General features: G+C 36.6%; 2 protein-coding genes and 1 long non-coding RNA gene across 3 annotated transcripts; 1 reads left to right on the top strand and 2 right to left on the bottom strand.

Annotated features, from left to right (window-relative positions):
* Positions 1 to 11,839: 11,839 nt before the first annotated feature.
* Positions 11,840 to 13,613, top strand: LOC136280887 (uncharacterized). Its single transcript, XM_066166672.1, has 3 exons — positions 11,840 to 11,991; positions 12,085 to 12,170; positions 12,341 to 13,613. Exons 1-3 carry the CDS (start codon positions 11,860 to 11,862, stop codon positions 12,546 to 12,548), a joined length of 426 nt encoding a protein of 141 aa, XP_066022769.1. The 5' UTR covers positions 11,840 to 11,859; the 3' UTR covers positions 12,549 to 13,613.
* A 282-nt stretch (positions 13,614 to 13,895) lies between these two features.
* Positions 13,896 to 15,527, bottom strand: LOC136280736 (uncharacterized protein PF3D7_1120000-like). The gene has a single exon (XM_066166415.1). The coding sequence runs from the start codon at positions 15,525 to 15,527 to the stop codon at positions 13,896 to 13,898; it is 1,632 nt and encodes a 543-aa protein (XP_066022512.1).
* Positions 15,528 to 16,790: 1,263 nt separating this feature from the next.
* LOC136280891 (uncharacterized) lies at positions 16,791 to 18,529 on the bottom strand. The gene is made up of 3 exons (XR_010717460.1): positions 18,443 to 18,529; positions 18,276 to 18,339; positions 16,791 to 17,937 (listed from the first exon to the last, which is right to left on the bottom strand). It is a non-coding gene; the product is annotated as an uncharacterized lncRNA (long non-coding RNA).
* Between the last annotated feature and the right edge of the window lie 3,018 nt (positions 18,530 to 21,547).

Raw genomic sequence — 21,547 nt, 5'->3', positions numbered from 1 at the left:
CCTGATCTTTGGAAATTGGCCGACATAACTCCCTTGCCTAAAGAGCCCAACTTTAAAAATTGCACACAGTTGCGGCCTATTTCGCTGACTAATGTAATAATGAGGGTTTTTGAACGTCTTGTATACAGACAAGAATTATCTCAATATATGAAGAACTTCATTAGCTTCGACCAGTTTGCATACCGCAAAGGCCACAATACGACAATGGCCTTAATTAAGTGTCAATATGCTTGGCTGAAATGGCTTGAGTCGGGTTTTGATTGTGTTAGAATCTTCTCTTTTGATTTCAGCAAAGCTTTTGATTCGGTCCCTCATGATATCCTCTGCTCTAAGTTGAAAACACTTGATATAAATCCATACGTGACCAATTGGATTATTAGTTTTTTACAGAACAGGAAACAAAGAGTTGTTGTTGATGCCATTGTCACGGACTATGTAAATATCAATAGAGGTGTCCCTCAGGGGACAGTTTTAGGCCCTATACTATTTTCTATTATGGTCAATGATATTAAGGCCATTCTACCAAATCAGAATTTACTTGTGAAATATGCTGATGATTTAACATTAAGTATTCCAGTAAAATCGCTGGCTAATAACGGCAATTTAGCAGCTGAGGAGGTCCGATCGATCGTCGCATGGACATCTGCTAATCGTATGCAACTAAACTTCAAGAAAACGTGGGAGATGCTTCTTAGAGGCAAACCCACTAAGGCCTTACCTGCTCCTCTGGTTTCTATAGAGCGTAAACCATGTCTGAAGTTGTTGGGTGTAACTTTTCAATCTGATCCGTGTAACTGGGACTTACATTTTGATAATATTATATCGAAAGCCAGTAGTCGTCTGTACATCTTACGTGTTTGTAAATTCTATGGACTGCCGCTGGATCATCTTCATCTTCTCTTTATCAGTCTTATTCTACCTATATTTACATATGCTGTAGAAGTATGGGGCTGCGCGTATTATCATAAGTATCTGAGTCGCATAGACAGGCTGTTCAAGAGAGCTTTTAAGCTTGGCTACTGTAAAGAGCTTTTTTTCGATTGAAAATATTATTATTCTAAAAGATAAGAAGTTGTGGGCCAAGATCACCGACAGCGATTTTCCAACAGCTTTAGATGACCTTTTGCCACCAGAGCGAACAATGGATACGCTACGTAAGAGGCGCCATAATTATATTCTCCCGCTTGTCAGAACTGAACGTTTCAAAAGGACCTTTATTAATAGATGTTTGTTCTCTTATTAGTTATTCAGTTAGTAATTTAGTTAGTTTATTAGTTTTATACTTGCTGATTTCATATCATTGTAACTAAACACGTTTGTTGTTTAGAGTGCTTAATAAAGACTTATTATTATGCCACAGACGTAGACGACGAAGACGACGACTTGGTAGAGGCATCCGCGTCTGATGAAGACGAAGAGTATTTGAGAGAGGCGAGGAACACAATAATGGATGAGATAGGACTGAAACATCCAATCATGTTTGATATCTATGATGTGTGCTCGTTGGCAAGAGAGGGAAGGTTGCCTAGCCTGAAAGTCAAGATACTAAGAGACATGTGAAAACATTTTCATCTCTCATTCAAAATGCGAGATACAAAGGCAGCACTTCTTGCAAAAATGGAGGAAATGATTTCGGAGTGCAGTTGCTATGCAATCTAGTTATGACGTCCACTCATTAGGCGAATGCGATATTCTTTTTTACAAGAACCCTCCAAAGTTATGAACCGAGACTGTTATGCAGACAGGTGTGACGACAAAATAATATTTGTTCCTGTCTGCTAGATATCCGAGCAATCGCTGCTTTATTTCAACGTGAGAAGTAATTCAGGATAATTACACGATGGAATTACGTGAGAGTCACTGGTCACGGTGTATTTTAGTGTGCGCTGTTATCACCGGTTACACTAAATAAAATCCTGCTGTTTGGTTCTGGAATGTTCATACAGGTTGAATAACATAGGCTGTCAGAACTCAAATATGAAATAACAGAAGCCAATTTTTTAAAAAAAGATTGCCATTAAAAGGTTGACTGAGCGCTAATCAAATTATGATATTCGATACGTTGTTGTTGACGTCTTTCGTCACGAGATAGAAAAGTTTATCAAATTTTGGCCTCTTAAAATGTTTAGAGTATCAATCAGTGTGGTCTAAAAGCTCTGTCCTACTATATTTTCAACTTAAAATGGCCAAAATCTAAGATTTATTGAGCTACTTATATAAAACGGTCGGAGTTTGCTCAATGAACTAATTTGCATAATCGGCTGTCACGCTAGCAAAATCGCTAAAAGTTTGAAGTCACCACGGCGAAGAAAACTAATAAGTGCAAGATGTTTTTATATTTTTCTTATGCCAAACATCTTATTAGAAGAAATCAAGCGGAGTTTTCAATGGTCTGGTCTGGACTTGAGCAATATCAACCAAGAAAGAAAGAGTACTTTTGACCAATTTCAGAAAGCTGTCTAACGTGTGTTATTAAATAAATCATGACGAACCTCTCAATAAACGAATATAAAAATTGAAATGCTTTTTATACACCTTACATATCACACAGTCTAAGAATACAAAAGATCTTTTGCTGCATGCAGTGTGATACGAGGACCGGGCTTTTTACCTTTTAAAATTTTCGATGTCGCAAGCGGTCAAAAAAGGGCCTTTTGCATCTTTGACTATTGAGAGCTCTAAAAATTTTATTTTAACGTATTTCCAGAAACTAATGTGGTTTTATTTACTCGCTACCAAAGGTAGATTATTGGGCAAAGTTTGAGGGAAAACTTTATTCCGATGCGAAATGCCCTGGACCGCTCTTACAGAGATCGCCTCTTAATGAGCTTCCAAATAATTTTATCATCATCTCTATCTATTCCAATCAAACATCTTCAGTAAGTTTTAAGCAAAACTTTGAGCATTGTATTTTGCTTATTACAAAACGTTTTGAACTCTTGATGTTAACTCAGGTCGTTAGAAACTAAAGCAGCTTTTGATACCCACGCCTTCTGTACATGAAGTTGTTATTCTGTCTGAAATCCTTCCACGTTGGGTCACGGCGGTCCGTGATTATAAGCAAGTTGTTTACTATGTTCAGTCGTGCTTTCATTAGCATCATGATTTACAAGGATATTTAAATCGTGTTCGGTGTGTTGTGGATAGAGAAATAAATAATTTCTAGAATTTTTAGTCACTATGACATCGATACTCAAACTTTCTGGTGACATATCACGGCAAACTAGAACATTCTAATGGGTTATGTGGTTATAATCTATTTCTACCACAACAGTTGTGTTGTAAGCTTCGAATTCGGACGGATATATAAGGACTCGGTCAGCTAGGAGTACTAAATTTTGTCTCCACTACACAACAAATAACACAGTAGTGTACACCAGATAAGTTTATTTAGGGAAGCCTGCCGAGAACCAACCCGAGGCATATATTTTTGTTTCGCAAGCTGTTTTCCATGACAGGAAATCTGGGTAGGAACCATGGCCCAAACTCAGAGCAGTTGGCAGCCCATCCTACGAGGCTTCACAGCTAAAGAAAATATGTTTTCGAACTAAAATAAATTTGTCATCAGCCAGAGGTGAACGGTTGGTTCTGAGGCCTAGATGGACATCACGTGCTATACTTTCCCTTATATACCACTGCATCATTACCCATGATGCTCGGGCCTAAGGCCCAGGCCTTGTCGTATCTCGTGCCGACAAAATATCTATTTCTGCCTTATTCGCAGACTCATTCGTTAGAAATACCATTTTCTTTAGTCAGAAAAGACCGAATATCTAGGAAGCTCTAAAAAAGATAGCTCAGTACTCAGTACTGTGATATACTTAAAAGATTTCGTATTTTGTGAAGATTCTCTCTCAGTAGAGAGCTAAGTTTTAGTCTGTAGTGGGCTTAAGTAAGTTTTTAAAGGACAATTATTGTATTGCCTATAAGAGTAGCTCCTGAAAAAGAATCATTATACGTTGTTTAATAAAGTAGTTTAAATTGTAGGAGTTTAGTATTCCTTATTTTGATTTAATCATACCATAGCAGGTGAATCTTATAGGAAAGCGTGTTGGGTGAAATGGGTAAAATCTGAGTGATGTCTACGCTAGTAGTTCTTTCAAAGCCATTCCAACAAAAAGAGCTCCGAAATGAAGAATTAATAACCTTTTCAGGTTATTTATGTTTATGTGACCGGTAACAGAGATGGTGTGATCTGTTACTCTGGTTGCTTTATTTAACACTGACAGAGAGCCTTAGACGAATAGCACGTCTAAGTACTCTGAGATTTACCTGTCTTTGTTGCACTTTAGAAAATCTGCATTGACTTTCCCAAGGGCCAAATCCTCTTATTGCCTGCTATTCAAATTATCTTCATGTAATCAGTGTGAGGTTACATGAAACAATGAATTATCACTTACCACATGAATGAATGACATTGTAGCACAACGTCTATCACATATCAATTCCAGATAGTGCACTGTTGTCGTTCACCGCTTCGCATATGTTTTAATTTAATCAAATCGTTTTCCTTTGTTTTCAGGTATGGTAGTAGATTACAGAGCAGTTTTGATGGCCCGTCTACAATATTATAGACCATAACGCCACATGGATTTAGAAACTGCCTTTTTCTGGTTGACTTTTGCTTTGAATGTTTTTTCGAGCGCATTTTCCACGAAAAAAAATGTAAGTGATCGCATTTATTAATGAAACCACGTAGGAATCCTATGAAGCACTTTTCATAGCTCACGAATTAAACTGGGTGAAAGGAGCGTTTTTTAAAGGTACAGCTCATTCGGCCAAGTATATACAGGGCTTACGATCAAAAAACTTGAATCACTGATGAAAATTTGAGCACAACTGATATAGGCGTTACATTCCATTGCCACGCGCTCTGATTAAGGAAACCAGACCAGATTTCCTGATTTCCTAATTCATGTACCTTTTGGTTACGTCGTCGTCGAATCTTCTGGGCTAAAAGTACACCAGTACTTTCTTTTTCCTTTTAGTCGACGATCGGTGAGGCATTTTAAATGCTTAGAAAAATTAAACTGCAAATGAGAAAATCCTTGATAAAGTCATTTTTTTCTCTAAAGAAGGATGATAAAGGCAAAGTAGAACAGGTTAGGCGGCCTTCTTGAATATGTTTACAACGAGAGAGGATTCGTCTGTTATTGAGTCATCGTGCAAAAGTCGGCCATCAGTTTCCAAGGAATATAAAAACATTTTTCATCAGAATTCAGATGCTTTTTGTTTGTTTCTTCTGCCTTTGGATGGACGTTACATTAATGACAGACAACAGTCTGGAACGAAATCGCAAGTTTGGCTTTGAATGTTAGAGCTAAAAGAAGGCGTAAAATTTCATAATTGCGTCAAACAACAAAATGAAGATGAAAAGAAAAGTTAAATATAAGTACAGTATGCATTCAAACAAAATTTCAGTAATCGGTGACGTTAGTATTGACTACCCGTCTAAATATAGCGAACTTCTGTGTAACAAAAAAAATTTAATTTAATTAATTCAGATACTGCTATCCATCACTAATAAAATGTAATTACACATATTGATCTTTTTAGCGTCGTTGACTGAAAATATCCCACACAAGTACTTCTTGTAAAATGAAAGTTCTGGTTTTGGTCGCTAAACTGCTAAAATTATGAGACGCTTTAACAATTCAGTTAACCATTTATTCTAATTACTACAATCATCTTTAACTTTGTAGCCGATCCGTAATACTTATAAAGAACTGAGCGATGCCAATAAAATAAGGAGTCACAAAACTCCCAAATCTGAACCGGTGTTGGGTGACAACCAACTCCTTGAGAGATGGTTTCGTTTTGTGGGAGCTGAAGTAACAAAAATATGAACAACGCGTGTGCCAGGGTATAGATGTGGTACAGACCGGTCAAGCTGGTTGGATGGTGCTCATCCTTCAGTGGAAGATGATGAGGTTCTCAGAAAGGTTTGCTTTAGTAATCGTCCTACCGGTTGTAAATACCCAACAGAGATTTCTGTTGGGTATTTACAGAGAAATCATAGCAGTATTTACATTGATGCTATGGTACATTTTTTTCAGAGATTTCATCGTACCGGTTATTTTCATTACTTCGGTAGATTTTGTACACTGGCCGCGTTCTGTTAAATTGTGATGATAAAAAATCTCATTCGTAATAATTTGTAGGACATGTTTGCAACCAGAATATGGAACGAAAAAAAGAATAAAAAAATTGAAACAATGAAAACGAAAGGAAAAAATTACAAATATTGATATTCTGGACAAGTAGGATCACCATTCAGCATGACCACGAGCAAAATAAGAAGTAAGACTCTTTACAAGAATTAAGTAGCTGTAATACAGGACGCAAGTTACCTAAATCACGTTTTCCATTTTTACGCAATATTTATGGACCCTAGGCAGGTGGTTCTCCACATCAGTCGACGACGAAAGTGTCTAATAAGGGTAATAAGTTGTAAGAGATGGAAAAATAATTAAGGTTTGCGATAAACAAAGTGCAGCCACAAAGTTGAACACTAGACAAACGAAAAAAATCCAGAGAGCAACACGGTGGAGGTTTGAACCCGGAACCAACAGATTACAACCCCAACGCGCCCTGGCCACTCGGTCACACTGCCGTCAAATTTGAACACATCTATAGAGAAAATTTAAAAATTGGACGTTTTATTCCCGTTTCAGAACTTCAAAGTTTCAAACGATTTTCCAGTGGCGGAGTAAGAAATAGGTTAAACACATTCACACCGTTCTCAATTTTTCACAAACCAACAGGATTTATCAAAATGGAACGCTCATACGTTAGTTTGATTCAGAATTTGATACTTTTAACACGGCAGTCACGAAGTGTCGCAATAGAGCTCATTTCAGCAATTGGACACGTCAATTTCGCAATGCCTAGAATTTTGTGGTGATATACACCGAGGTTTGATCATTCTAAAATTAGACGTCACTTTGGTTAACTATCTAATCATATTTTCAACTTGATATTTTATTTTTAAACTCAAGAAAACATGGATAGACAAGTACTTCAAGCTGATGTGAGTTCGTGCAAGTTGTAAATAACACTTTTAAATGGTCAAGAAACTTATCAGTAGATTTTGTTGTAATGTTAGATTTAGCATCAAAAGTAAACTGCGTTTATTGCAGTTTCTCGCTGAAAAAAATTTCATGTATGTTTGTTTGGCTTTTTTTTTTCTGGTAGAATAATATCTATTTGAGCTCAGTAGGAGAGCCGTTATTACAAAAAACTGCCCTCATTCGAATGACAAGAGAGAAGATTGCGACGTGAAAAAGAAATCTTCAAATGTCACTCTGAGTTGAATGGGGAAATGTTGTTCACAATTCCCTTCATTTCATTTTTTTTCCCATGTCCAAGAAGAAAGTTGAAAACAGATCGAGCTACTGACGTAGAACATTGGCTGGTTTCTTTATAAACCTAAAAAACCTATCAGAATATGATTAAATCATAGTTGGGCTAATCAAAGAAAACTGATAGAGGTTGATTAATTCCGAGGATTAACTTGATAAATTTTGTAGAGATGCTTGGCGAATTCAAACTAGCTTGACGAAGATTGTACAGCGCCTAGTCAATAATTCACGCCAAAAAAACTAGCGTTTACCGTACCGAACACGAAGATTGAATTCACGGAAAACGCAGCATTTTACAAACGTTTACAGATGTTTTGCGTACGGAAAATCCACCGTTTTCTATGCGTTTTCGCATCGGTGAATCCCAGTTTTCGTTCCATTATACGGTAGTTTTCCCTCGCGGTAAATGCAGGTAAACAAATCATTATCCGGCATTAACCGCTCGGTTAACGCACCGCAAACAGCTTGTTTTCCTTTTGTTCATTGGCATTTTCCCAGTGTACAACAGCGTATTCACCGGAGTTTGCGGCTGAAAACACGCATTTTCCTTGGAGGTTAATGTATGTAAATGCAGGAAACGTAATGATTTCCTGCGTTTGCCGTTCGTACAACGCACGGAAATACACGAACCATTTTCAAAGAGTGTTCTGCAGTGATTGAACATCAAAATAAATGTAATGGACCTTTCAGAATCTGTTAATTCGTTTTCACACAAGCACAAGCTACACAGTACAGTAAGTTTCTACGATTTTTGTTAGGCCTAGAAGGGATTTGAACCCATGACCTCTGCGACACCAATGCAGTGCTATACCAACAAAGCTGGCAAGACCACTGAGGGCTGGTCATTATCTTAGCCTCATAATAAACCCGTGAAGTGATGAATCAATGACTGTGAATACATGAAAGTCATTTATATGAATTGTGCATTAAGAATTGGGAGCTTGTCTTAATATCGGCTCGTAAAAAACTCGTGAAGTGAAAATCAGATCAGCTCGGTTGGTAGAGCACTGCAGCGGTATTTCAAAGTTCATGGATTCAAATCTCGTATGGCCTGAACTTTTCAGGCTTTATTTTCACTACTGCTTAAGTTGTGCTCACTGCTGCGAAGATCGCTTTCATATTTATTTCTTAATCCGCAGTTCCCATACATGATTTTCATATATTCACGGTCATTAGCTTTATTTTCTGTTTTGCAGGCAAGAATCTCGGGTACGAAAATTTGAGAGAAATATCTTTGCTTTAATGGCCTAAAACGAAATCAACGATCACCATTTTTTTTTAAATACACCGAGAGGATTTAGACAGGGATTTTGAGGAGAACTTAAGTCATATTCGGAGATTTATCAACCGAAGAAGAAATGAACGATAAAGGCACAGGTAGCCCAGGCTCGCTGGATGCGCCCTAGTAAATGTGCAAATATGGGTACGCTCTCTCGCATTCGGAGGAGACTATAGTTCACAGTGGTCAGGCTCGGGCGGCAGAGTTTGGCACTAGCCCCAAGATGTGTGTTGCTAAAATTTCCACAGAATTTAGAGTAGATAAAAATTCCTATATTACCTCATAGATAAGAGGAAAATAAAGCCTGTAATCTTGCAGTTTGCTAGAACCGGACATGATACTAAGAAAAAAAAATCCATTTTGATTATTTACAATCGACAGCCTAATTGATACGGCGCTATTGTTTGCCACAGCGAAAACAACACTAAAATTTTGCAGAAAAGAAGAAAGGAGCTTTGAATGGGGCATTTTGATGAAGTGAAAAATAACCCAACAAACTCTGCTAATATATCAAAAATGCTTATGGCAAAGTTTGAAACTTTTTTCTTGTTTTATTACATTTCTCAAGAGAGAAGTCCTTATTTTGTCTACTTCTTTAAAGTTTCCATCGGTAAATCGAGGAAATTTCAATCAACACACTGCCTTACACTTCTTATAGCTTGTTCGATAGTTAAAGAAATTCAAAATGTATTTTTGGAGAAAAATTGATAGGGAAATAAAGCTCCTTACTCTCTATCAAACATACTTTCTGTGTTGAGTGGTCAAGACTGCAGGAGTTGCAGATCATCACAGAGACGCAAAGAGGTCTTAATACATTGGTCGGAGTTGCAAGGTCTCCGAAATTTCAAGCCTTGCAAGTACAGCTTTTGGTCACAGCCATTTCAACCCAAATTTTTTAGCGAAAACACAATGATTTTACAGGCTCTACACTGAGTAAAGAAGTTTCTATATTTGGATCTCACCTACCCTGGTATCTATTGGGTCATTGCGCGATATTATCGAAAAACACCTGTTTGACCAGACTTTAAAGGCTGAACACACGCAAACCATGCTAATAAACACGTCTAGTGCATGGGTAGCCGTTCAAGTCTTCCAACTTGTATTATAGTATAAACTGACGGTAGAAAAGAAGATAAAGAATCATACAAGGAAACTAAACACGTTTTCTAAAATCATGGATGAAAGAAAAATAAACTTCTGTCTTTACAGTCTCATTAACATATATCAACTTTGTCTTTATACTGCAATAGAATAAAATGAATAAGGCTAAGAAGCACGCAGTGGTAAATTCTCCTCTTCTTCTGTGTTTGTGTGAGTCTCAAAACCATTTTTGCTTGAAGTGCCTCGAATTCTTATTGAAGTGTCTCGTTTCTTCTCTCAAATTCATCTGCATTGCGTTTGTTTGACAATGAATTACTAAAAAAAAAAGAATTATAATTATAATGCCTTTGCACCTGTTGTAACAGGCGATACTTTCAAGCAATTAATAATAACAGTTATTATCCAAGAGGCATTACTCCGGTCAATCCGTTGCATTAGGTTAAATTATTCGCTGCGTATTATTTTTTTACCAATTTAGCTTTTTGCGCAAAGAGCCCAAACAGGAAGAGGGAAGTTCATTTCTAATATTAATGATCATCTTGGCTTGAAAACAACAGTTTCTATCGTAAACATAGCAACCAGGCAGTAATAAAAGGAAACACGTTTGGCTCAACAACACTAAAGTTGGGCACCAAAGAACGTTGGATCTTGGAAGGTAAGAGATGTCTGTAGTTAATGCATGAAAAACGAGTTTGACTTTCACCCCATGACAAGATGTGACATCCACCTTAACTCCTCTATTTCCATGTAGTTGAAATAAAACGAAAATGAAATTTACCGAGCTTCCAAATGTGGGTATCACAACCATTTGGCGAGAAAATTGTGAAACTGGAAAGGACAGGAAATTCCATAAGGCGATGAGAGAGAATTTAATACAATGATGAAGCTCACTCTTTGGGTTCAATTTACATTAAAGAAAAGTAACGTTGATGGAAAAAATCTTCTGTATCTGAAAGATCCAACTTGCCAAAAACTATGCCTGTTTATTTCTGTACTTCTAAAGATTTCCTTTCAAAAATCCTTTTTTCTTATCCCTCAACTTTGACTGCCATGCAGCTCGTTTGAATTCCGTTCAAATTTTGGTAAAAGTGATGATTTTGAAATAGAAGAACCTTGAAATATATGGAAGGCGATTTGCAAGGCTCCCACTCAGAAAAATTAGTCGGGAACTCAATGTTGGTTCACAGGTCTCGTTAACCTTAAGTCTGCACCAATTTTATCTAACGGAGGAAAACCGAAAACTTTTTTTACAATTTAAAAAGTATTCCAATAAAGGTCTTGGAAGCCAGATCCGATACTGGATGGTTTGGCTGAGTCCAATCATAAATTACGGCACTCCTTTTCCAAATAACAATTTGCTATTATCCTTGAGATCAAGTTTGCGCATAAATCAACATTCAGAGCGTCGTCTCGCTAAGGCCCTGAGTTAAGTATAGCAGCTGTCTACCACTGAATCGTTCTCAATCATTATAAGGTATCTTAGGAGTTCCGCCTCGACACTCTTGGTGCATTCCTAATGTATCAAGGAGTAGGTCGTAAGTTGCTTGGCAAATTCATGGAATTTCAGTGGCTTAAGATCCCCCGTTTACGAAAGATTTTCTGTTCGTTCAAAATTAAAGAGCTCAGGAGAACTCGTCTTTAATTAATTTTGACGTTAATGAATGTGAGGGAACATAAAACGACTTGTTTCTGAGGATCTCAAACAGGAAAACTATCTTTAAATCCTTGCGCACATGTATCGTTTAGGGTAAGCATGAGGGCCAAGCGAGAGAATATTTCGCTCGATGTAATAAAGTGGGTGGTACAGTTTGGCACTTGCCCTAAGATCTGTGTCGCTACATTTTTTACAGAATTTAGAGTTGATGCAAATTATTATATTACCTCATAGATAACAGAAAAATAAAGCCTGGAATCTTGCAGTCTGCTAGAGCAGGACAAGATACTTAAAAAAAAAAGTCAATTTTGGTTACTTACAATCGACAGCCGAATTGATACGGCGCTGGGTAGAAATTTAGGACAGTCAGCGGTTCGTGACGCGGGCTCTATTCTGTACATTTCGACCCTACTGAGTCTGCGTAGCTTGGTTGTGAAGCAGTAGGAAAGCTATTAGTGAGCGAAATGCCAAAAATTTTGTTTTATAAATCGCTGAATGATCTCAGTACCGCGGATTTTTACACAGAGAGAAAGAGAAAAAAGTCTAGATTCTACGAGATCGAAAGAGTCGTTTCAAAAAGAGTCGGTAAGGAAAAGGTAAGCGAATCTGCTTTGCTCCGAGTGTTTGACTGAAATGAATCTCTCTTTCATAACGAATACTCGTTAAACCTTACTCAATCGTTGGTCTAGATTGAATATTTCATCAAGTGGAAGGGCTACTCGAACCTACAAAACTCCTGGGAGCCAGAAGAGGATTTAAACGCCTTTGCTTTGAGGTGAGATATCATGTGTGATTAACAGCTTTATAATTACACAAAAAAAACAGGGGGAATCCGTTACATTGGTTTCTTCTGATTATATTCTGTGCTTGTATGGAATAATTTCCTATTCAATTTAAAAATTGTAATACTATTTTTTAAGATGAATGTTTTTTCCTTGCCCTTAGGTCATTCAACAATCCAAGGCTCACACAGCAAGAGATTGCTGATGCCAGTGAGGGTCTCCACATTGGCATTTTAGAGCAGTTAAAATCAAAGTCTCAATTACCCACTGTCATTGCTTTTAACCACACTTATTTTAACTTTTGTTTAAAGTTAAGGGACGGAAAAGTAATGACAGTGGATACATCCTCCTTGAAAAACAGGATTTTATAAGATGCCACTTTCCTAATGGGTGGCACAGGCTAATAGATAGTATAGGGGATGGGGTGCAAATTGACTTTCCTGTGAAGGTCAGATTGTTTTTGTCATGGAGTCCAAAGACTCATAGCTTGACAGGGGAGTCATTTACACCTTGCCCACGATATAGGCCAGAAAAATTGAGTATTTCTTTTTGTAAAGCAGCATGTAGCCTGACATGAGACAAATTAAAGAAACCAAGACTTGATTTGATTCTATTTGGCATTGTGTTTTTATTACAAAATAGAAAATCTCTATTTTTTTAGTAGTTCATCACATATTCTTATATTGAGTCAAATTTTTCATATTTACAACCTAGAAGTACATGCGGTGTGCAGGCTGTTTTACAATTTGTTAACTTAAAGTAAGTATAAAGGACACAAGAGTAGACCTCCACTTCATTAAATGCCAGCTTTAAGAGAACATTTTTACAATCCAAAGAACAAAAAAAATCAATAGTTTTGTAGTATTTGAGATTGCTATCCCAATCATTGTTGTTATTGTTCTATTTTTCAATACTGAGTTCTCTCCATTGTTCAGTGCAGTGGTGGTCTACTGAAACTACCCGAGATGTATATGTTACCCTGACAGTAAACTAACCGTTACTCAGGTTCTTCAGGATCAAATGTTGTTTTCCTTTTCTTGCTCCTTGCCTCAAGGAGATCTTTTTCCCAGTATTCTGTATTTGATTTATTATATGGCCTTTTCTCCCTTTCTGATTTACTTAGTGCCCATTGTCTGGCCTCAACTTTTAGGACATCTGAGGCAGCATCCCATTTATTTGATTTATGTAATACAATGTTTCTAGCATAATCATTGTTTTTCTCCACACCCTGCCCTGTGAAAATTTTTACAGACTTGTGGGTCCTGAAGAACTTGGGGATATGGAACACCATAGCATGGATATATGGTGTTATTCGTGCACGTTCATAGCCCTTTCTTTTGTCTCTTAGAGAAATGAAAAGGTTTACCTAGCTTTTAGCCATTTCAAAAAAATCTGTAATTTGCTTATCTGAATTTTGACCACTTCCAATAAATGTATATAGTTCCCTAAAGTCTTCCCATATTTTCTTGACAGTATTTGAAGTTGAAGTCTGAACAACACTTAAAATTTTGCCTGGAAGCTCTCTCAGGAGTTGCTTTTTGTCATTCCCAAGCAAACTTGTAAAATCATAGGTGCCTGATCCCTTTCCATCAGCATTGGTTTTTTTCCCAGATATCAAAACTAACCCCACATGAGCATATTGCAGCCTGCAGCCTCTCTCGATGAACACCTTTCTTTTCACCCCTTTTCTTATTTAAATCATCTTTTTTGTCCCACTGTTATACATCCTCCAGTAAATTATTTAGTAACGCATCAACTACTCTAAGTAAAAGGTGCAATTCGTCTAAAATTACATGATCTAACTCAATGTTTAATAGAGGCTCATGTTCACAGCAAAAATTTTCTCTGCCCTTTTTTGATAATTCTTTTAATTCTTTTAGTGTTCTTTGCAATGGTGGCTTATTGTAAAAATCTTCCTCATGGTTCATATGCCATCTTTTATCTTTGTGAACTTTGCACCAGGCACAAGCATAGAATGAGGTGGCACCTTTGAGACCCAACATGATTAAAATGAATTTATAATCTCCCCCCAAAAAGAATTCAAGTTTAATTTCTTTCCCATTAATTGTGATTTTGGTCATTGAATTTAGATCATTTATATCTGAAAATACATTAGCAAATGACTCCTTCAGTGTTTCATAATTTTCTGAGCCCTTCACAATGGCGATTGTGTTATTTCCCCTTGCTGACATTAAATGACTGTTATTTTGCAACAAAGCAAAAGAAAGAATGATAAAGGTTGTATTGTGAGTCATCCTTGCCCCATCCCCTGATATTTTAACTTTAACACTTTCATTTTCAAAATCAAATTCTGGACTTTGGTTGATTAAATTTTGCACCCTTTCCTTGAGAAGTTCCTTGAATGAGACTTCTGCACCCTCAGCCCTTCCAGGTGTAGATACAATATGGCACATGTCATTTAGTTGTGTTTGCCGTTGCTTAATTAGATATGATTTTGGAAGATCATTATACATTGAGAACTCATGATAAAATGAGTCCCCCACACAAAATTTGTCTAAAAGAAATAAAATTTTATCTACTTTTTCTTTTTCCTCTTCTGAAAGGGAGTCAAACCCTGTGGCAGTGTTTTCTTGCTGCTCATCACTGGCCATTTTTACATTATGCTTGCTTCCAGTCTGGACTTCTTTCATGGCAATTGACTCAATTTCTAGTCCAAAGGACTTGGCAAACCACAGTGCTGTCTGAGCTCTTGTCATGAAAGTCTTCAAAGTCCTCGACTTTTTCTTTACTTGAGAAATGCCTTTCCCCTTGTAGTCTTGCTGAGCTGTCTGCAGGCGTTCAATATAATCAATTAATTCTTTATTTGTGGTCTCAGCTTTTTCAACATCATCTTGAAGTGTTCTTATTTCAGCTTGCATTTCATGAAGCATTTTTCTCTTTTCTTCCTCCAAATTTGCATAGTTTGATTTCCACTCTTCAATTTCTTCATGCAGGGAAGAGTTCAACTCCTTTAGTTGTTCATTTTCCCTCTCCAGCTCTGCTACTGACTGAACATGTCTTTCAAACACATGGAACTTTTTTATTTTCGAGTTCAGGGCAAGGCCCTTTCTTCCCCTGATCTGCTTGTATTGAGACTTCACAGAAGAAGCTAATTTTCGCAGAGATTCATTCAACTCTTTTCTCACTTCTTCCGATTTTTTGATAGAAAACAGATTGCAAGGAATAATAAGTTCAAACAAGTCTATGTAAGTTTTATATTTTTTCCTCATACGTTTCTGAAATACTTCCAGCGTGATCGGACCTTGCGTCAGTTCACCATCCACGAGTTCTTCTTCCTCTGTCCCTTCATTTTCTGGTTTATCAAGGAATTCATTCCAAGCTTTAAGCATAGGGAAAGGTATGTCAAAGGTAAATGCAACATTTCTTCCATGGACTGTGAGACATATTTCAGTGAAGGAGGTTGTGGTGCCAATTTCGTATTAAACATATAGTTGGGAGGAGGTGCGTCCAACATTGTAAATGTTTCAAGTGATTACGAAACTGGAGAGGTAAGATTTTATATTATTTTATCGCAAAATAACAGATTGAGACCGGAAAGAAATGAGAAACTTGCGTCACGTTTATGCCTGAATTGGAAGTCACGCAACCATGTCACGGAATGGATAGCGTTACGGCAAAGCACGGTTATTTTTTAATATCACCCTTGAACCAATCAGTTTTCTTTATTTATATCATCTGACTTATGTAAACAAGCTAAGATACCAAGCCTTTGAAAGTACAAATGGCGTCGGAAACCATTTGTTCGGGAAGAACCGTCGATCTAACTTCTGCGACATCCTTTCTGCGTGACTAAAGGCGAAAGTTCTGTTCGCGATGAATACTGCAAATCTTCAACTTTACGGGGATCAAAAAGAATGCCACATTCATCCAAAAAAGCGGCACAAAATGAGAGATAAGAGACCCCTGTTCGCAGCGCGATGCTCGCAACCTACCAATAGTGTCTTCTTTCGCGGATGTGCCGGGTCGAAGTTTGGCTATTTCAGCCAATTTACTGTGTTTGTATGGAAGTGTAATATGACTCTTATATGGGATTTGCGTAATTTGTTTGGGATCAAAGACGAAGCGAGTGTGAACCTCGAAATTTCGTCCAAAGCAGCAACTCACTAACACGATGGCACACCGATGCTCGCAAGTACGATAATTATTTTCATTTTGTCAAAATTTTTTAGTATTAGAACTTTGCCATACAAATCCTTAGAAGCTTCGGACATTTTTAAAGGGCATTAGGAAAACTCTGCGCATGCTTGGCCGCCATGATGTTCTTCATTTCTGCCCAAGTTAAATATTTGCAGAAAAAAAGAGAGGAGCTTTGTACGGAGTTTTTTTACGATGAAATGAAAAATAACCCAATATACTCTGCAAAACATGCTTATGGCAAAGTTTGAAACTTTTTTCTAATTTTATTACATTTCTCAAGTGGGAAATTCATCCTTATTTTGTCAACTTATTTAAAGTTTCGGTCGGTCAATTGGTCAATTGAGGAAATTTTAATTAGCACACTGCCTTACATTTTTGATAGTTTATTTGATAGTTAAAGAAATTCAAAATGTATTTTTGGAGAGTAAATGATAGAGAAATAAAGTTCTTAACTATCTATCAAACATACTTCCTGTGTTGAGTGGTCAAGACTGCAGGAGTTGCAAATCATCGCAGAGACGCGAAGAGTTCTTTTGCAATCGCACTAAACAACCCCTGGGTGTATGTCTCACAATGAAAACTTTACTAATATATTGGTCGGATTAACAAAGTACTCAAAATTTCAAGCTTTGAGAATGCAACTTTTGGTCACGGCCAGTTCAACCCAAATTTTTAGCGAAAACACAATTTTACTGGCTCTTCACTAAGTAAAAAAGTTTCTATATTTGGATCCCACCTATCCCAGTGTCTATTGGGTCATTAGGCAAAATTGTCTAATAACACCTGTTAGACCAGACTTTAAACGCTTTACGCATGCAAACACGTCTAGAGCACGGGTAGCCGTTCAAGTCTTTCAACTTGTATTATTGTATAAACTGATGGTAGAAAATAAGATAAAGAATCATACAAGTAAACTAAACACGTTTTAGAAAATTATGGACGACAGCAAAAAGCACTTCTTTCTTTCCAGTCCCGTTAACATGGATTAACTATATATATACTCTGGTCGAATAAAATGAATAAAGCTAAGAAGCACGTAGTGGTAAATTCTCCTCTTCTTCTGTGTTTGTGTGAGTCTCAAAACCATTTTTGCTGGACTTGTCTTGCATTTGTATTGATGTGTCTCGTTTCTTCTCTCAAATTCATTTGCATTGCGTTTGTTTGACATGAATTACCAAAAAACGATCTATAATCATAATGGAGTTTACACCTGGCGTGACAGGCGATACTCAAGGAATTAATAATAACATTTTATAGTCCAAGACGTATTTCTCCACTCAATCCGTTGCATTAGGTTAAATTCGCTGCGTATTATTTTACCAATTTAGCTTTTTGCGCAAAGACCCAAACAGGAAGAGGGAAATTCATTTCTAATATTAATGATCGTCTTGGCTTGAAACTAACAGTTTCTATCGTAACCATAGCTACCAGACAGTAATAAAAGAAAACGCGTTTGGCTCAATAACTCTAAACTTGGGCGCCAAAGAACGTTGGATCTTGGAAAGCAAGAGATGACTGTACTGAATGCATGAAAAACTTGAGTTTGACTTTCACTCCATGATAGATATGATATCCAGCCTTAACTCCTCTATTTCCGTGTAGCTGAAATAAAACGAAAATAAAATTTACCGAGCTTCCAAATGTGGGTATCACAAATATTTGGCGAAAAAACATCTTCATGCAGCTACTTGAAAGAAACAAGATCATTATCCTTAAATTTTATTTTCTTGAACAAAACATTTACTATGTTAAACAAAAGGGAAAAACGTATTGTTTATTTTCGTAGAGTGCGTGAAGCAGGCTAAATATTTCATCGTGCACAAATTGTGGGGATGATTTTATCACACGGACGGAGAACGAAAAAAGCCGCGAGTAAAAGAAATTGTCGCATTAAAATCTTCTATTAATCACTCAATAAAAAAAATTACGATCACACGAACTTTGTTCTGCGTTTTGAGGTAGAAGGCTGAGAGGTTTGTTTCCAGCTGGAAGCAGTAGAAAACCCTATAAACGAAGATCATGCCGTTATAGTGCAAATTTCTTGCCTGACAGTTGCTTATACGAGTTTTTGGATTAAAAAGTCTAAGACAACTTAACGTCTCAGTACCTGCTTTTCCTAGGGTTTTTCGCCATAAATTAGACCTCCTTTGGAAGGTGATCGAAATTTTTACAATGTTGTTCTAAGGACTAATTTCGGTGTCTAATACGCATGTTAACATGTAAAGATATTCCTATGAGACCCAATTCTCTTCATCGAGCGTAGCGGATAACATCTATCTGCGTCATTTGCATTAATTTCCACATAGAACTGACAGCTGCAAGCTTTTTTTTTAAATTTATTTTCATAATACGGTTTTGTTCATAAAAACAGGTCGATTTCGGAAGCTTAATCCACTTCTAGGAGCTGGCGATCAACTTAAAACTTGTGTCATACGCGCGGGGTAGAAACATAAAACCGTTACCTTGAAGAAGGCATGGAATTTGTTAATTTTTCATGTTCATAACATGGACTGCATTATTCACTTAATAAGAGAGAATCATTTTTTATCCTTGGATTCACTTATGAGTACAACCTTATTTATATATCTCCTTTATTCTCATTTGCTGATACAAAAAGAAGTAATGATACAACAATTAGCAAAGACTAAGTCAAAAATCGACATTCGACATCCACCCATGATTGGAACTCATTTTTGAAAAATTAAAAGGTATTTAACGAAAATTTTTTATCGTTTCTTATTCAGAAAATTAGATTTTGGATGCAAAACGACCAAAAACTTCAGCAAATACGAATTACTTTATTCAAAATGGTTACATTCCCATCTCTCCTCTCTCAACAACATTTAAGCATGGCACTGTATGTTATGTTCAATTTCCTTGTGTTTTATTGGGCGGGAATTTGATATTTTTGCATGGTATGGAAGCACATTTTAACCGCTCTTAATCGTCTCAGAAAAATTGTTTTTACATAAGAACAGTGCTGACATATGGTAAAGAATAGTTACATTTCTCTTGTTATATATTCTTCCATAATCATAGCTTTTCTATCAAAAGTTAAAATCGCTTATTGTGCATATCTCAGAGAAAGTTATTAGCACAAACATGTCTAAGGATTAGTTTAAAGTTACTTACCTCAAAAACAGGTGGCATCTGTCGACCGTTAAATTGTTGATAATTTCGATATTTTTGGTTTGAAAAATATAGTGTTTGACTTTTTTAATTTTAATTTACTCTTTCCTGGAAAAAGTCGAATTTCCCAATGTATACTAAATTCATCGATAGAAACATCTTGAACCGGTATATGAATCTGCTGCGTGATGCCAGACAAAGATGGCTTGTCTCAATGAAAATTAGCATAAATTTCTTCTTTCTATGATAATCGGTCTAAATAACCGAAGGAAATCGTGTAAACTCAAGTAGAAAAATCTGAATTTTCAAGGACTTGTAAAATAAAAAAGGCGAAAAAAGGTTTATTGAGAAAAACGGTTTTTTTTTCATGACATCGATCATGAAGTAGAGAAGAAATTTGAAAAAAAATTTGCGGATAGCTTATTAACGGCTTTTGTTCCATCTTCCCTAAAATAATAAGAGGAGAGAAACAAAACACACGAAAATGCTCTCTAAGAACCTGAGTGATGCTCGATGCTGCCAAGTTTTGTTCTTGTTTTTTTTCCTTTTTGTTTTACTTTACCGTTTTTTGGAGGGGGAGGGCTGGAGATATTTATCTAGGGCCCTATTATACAAAACGTTAGGAATTTAAAACATAACAGTGGTGACAGCGACATCAACAAAAGCAATTAAATCCTGTCCTTAAGAAGACCGTAGAAAATGAAATAGAGGCAATGCATAATTCAAGGTACGAATAAAATTTATTGGACGTCTTACCGCCTTGGTGTTCTACGAGCCTGCTGCTCTATGTTCGTACATGATTTTAAGAACCTCAATGCCGTAATGTTGCCGTGATGGCTAAAAGATTCCAAGGATTCTGTTATCGATTATAATTCGACGAATGTAATGCCATTTTCGAGTGGCCTTGAGTTGTTATCAATGAGTCGCTTTCCTTCAACGGAAGTAGTATTGCTATCGCAGTCAGCGTTTAACTTCCCGAACTGATTATTTCATAAATGCTTGATTAAAAACCAGGCAAATCATAATTTATCCTTTGATAAGTGTACGGTGCAAGTTTCAGGATGAAGATTATAACATACACGATGCTTCGCAAAGGAAATCTTGCAAGTTTCACCACAATATTCTGTATTTCTAACATCTGCATTTCCTTGATTGTTAATTCCATATTCTACATATGCACATACTTACTTCGTTTCAAGGCACCAATGAAACACATTTAACGAAAGATGAATCGTAATCGGTGGAAAATAGGTCTACTTGAGCTTTATTCGAACAGTTTGGTCGATACATATTTCCAAAAATAGCACGATTTAATTTATCGCCTGCATAGATAAAATATTCTCTATGTCGTTGAAAACGTGAATAAGACCAGTCGACAGTTAAAAGACAACTATCTGATAACAACTCGAATAATAAACAGGGCCTTTAGAGCGACGCTAAATGAGTTCCTTGCAAAATGCACGCTTCTTAGCTGAGGCAAACCCCATGTCCTGAAAGCTGTCTTTGAAACAATTTCACAATTCTCTACTGGAACATTTTCTTGAATTCATGTAAAGTTCTTTGCTTCAGATACAAAACAAAAATGTAGCGAATGTGCATAAGTTCTAAAGATTGTTTGACAGTTTTCAATTTCAGAAATAAAACCATTCGTGCATCGAGACTAATACAATTGCAAATTTAAACAATAGAGACTTGAGGATTAGAAATGTGGATCACACAGTTTTTCCAACGTTTTATTTCTTAAATTAAATTGAAGTTCGAAATTATTGAGCTATTTTTCAGTGGCATATCACACCTATTGAGAACTTAAACAATTTTTAAGTGTACCTTGAAAATTCGAGCAACTTCCACCGAAGAATTAGGCAATTCAGTCATTTGGTGTCTCATAGAAAGACGTAAACAGCATCTGATATGTGCCTTGTCCGTCATCTTGAACAAAACATTTAATAAGTTAAATAAAGGGGAAAAATGTATTGTTTATTCTGGTAAAAGTGCGCCTAAACTATGTTTTAAAACTCCTACAGAGTGCGTGAAGCCGGCTAAATGTTTCATTGTGCACAAATTGTCGGGATGATTTTACCAA

Source organism: Pocillopora verrucosa, chromosome 5, assembly GCF_036669915.1.
Source record: "Pocillopora verrucosa isolate sample1 chromosome 5, ASM3666991v2, whole genome shotgun sequence".
Classification (NCBI taxonomy): domain Eukaryota; kingdom Metazoa; phylum Cnidaria; class Anthozoa; order Scleractinia; family Pocilloporidae; genus Pocillopora; species Pocillopora verrucosa.
The sequence above is the reverse complement of the archived record's forward strand: the minus strand, read 5'-3'. Positions and strand labels throughout refer to the sequence as shown.

Coding starts and splice junctions, on each gene's coding strand:
- LOC136280736 (XM_066166415.1), bottom strand. CDS start 15,527: ATGCTTAAAGCTTGGAATGAATTCCTTGATAAACCAGAAAATGAAGGG.
- LOC136280887 (XM_066166672.1), top strand. CDS start 11,860: ATGCCAAAAATTTTGTTTTATAAATCGCTGAATGATCTCAGTACCGCG. Junction 11,992..12,084: donor AAAGAGTCGGTAAGGAAAAG/GTAAGCGAATCT, acceptor TCGTTGGTCTAG/ATTGAATATTTCATCAAGTG. Junction 12,171..12,340: donor TTAAACGCCTTTGCTTTGAG/GTGAGATATCAT, acceptor CCTTGCCCTTAG/GTCATTCAACAATCCAAGGC.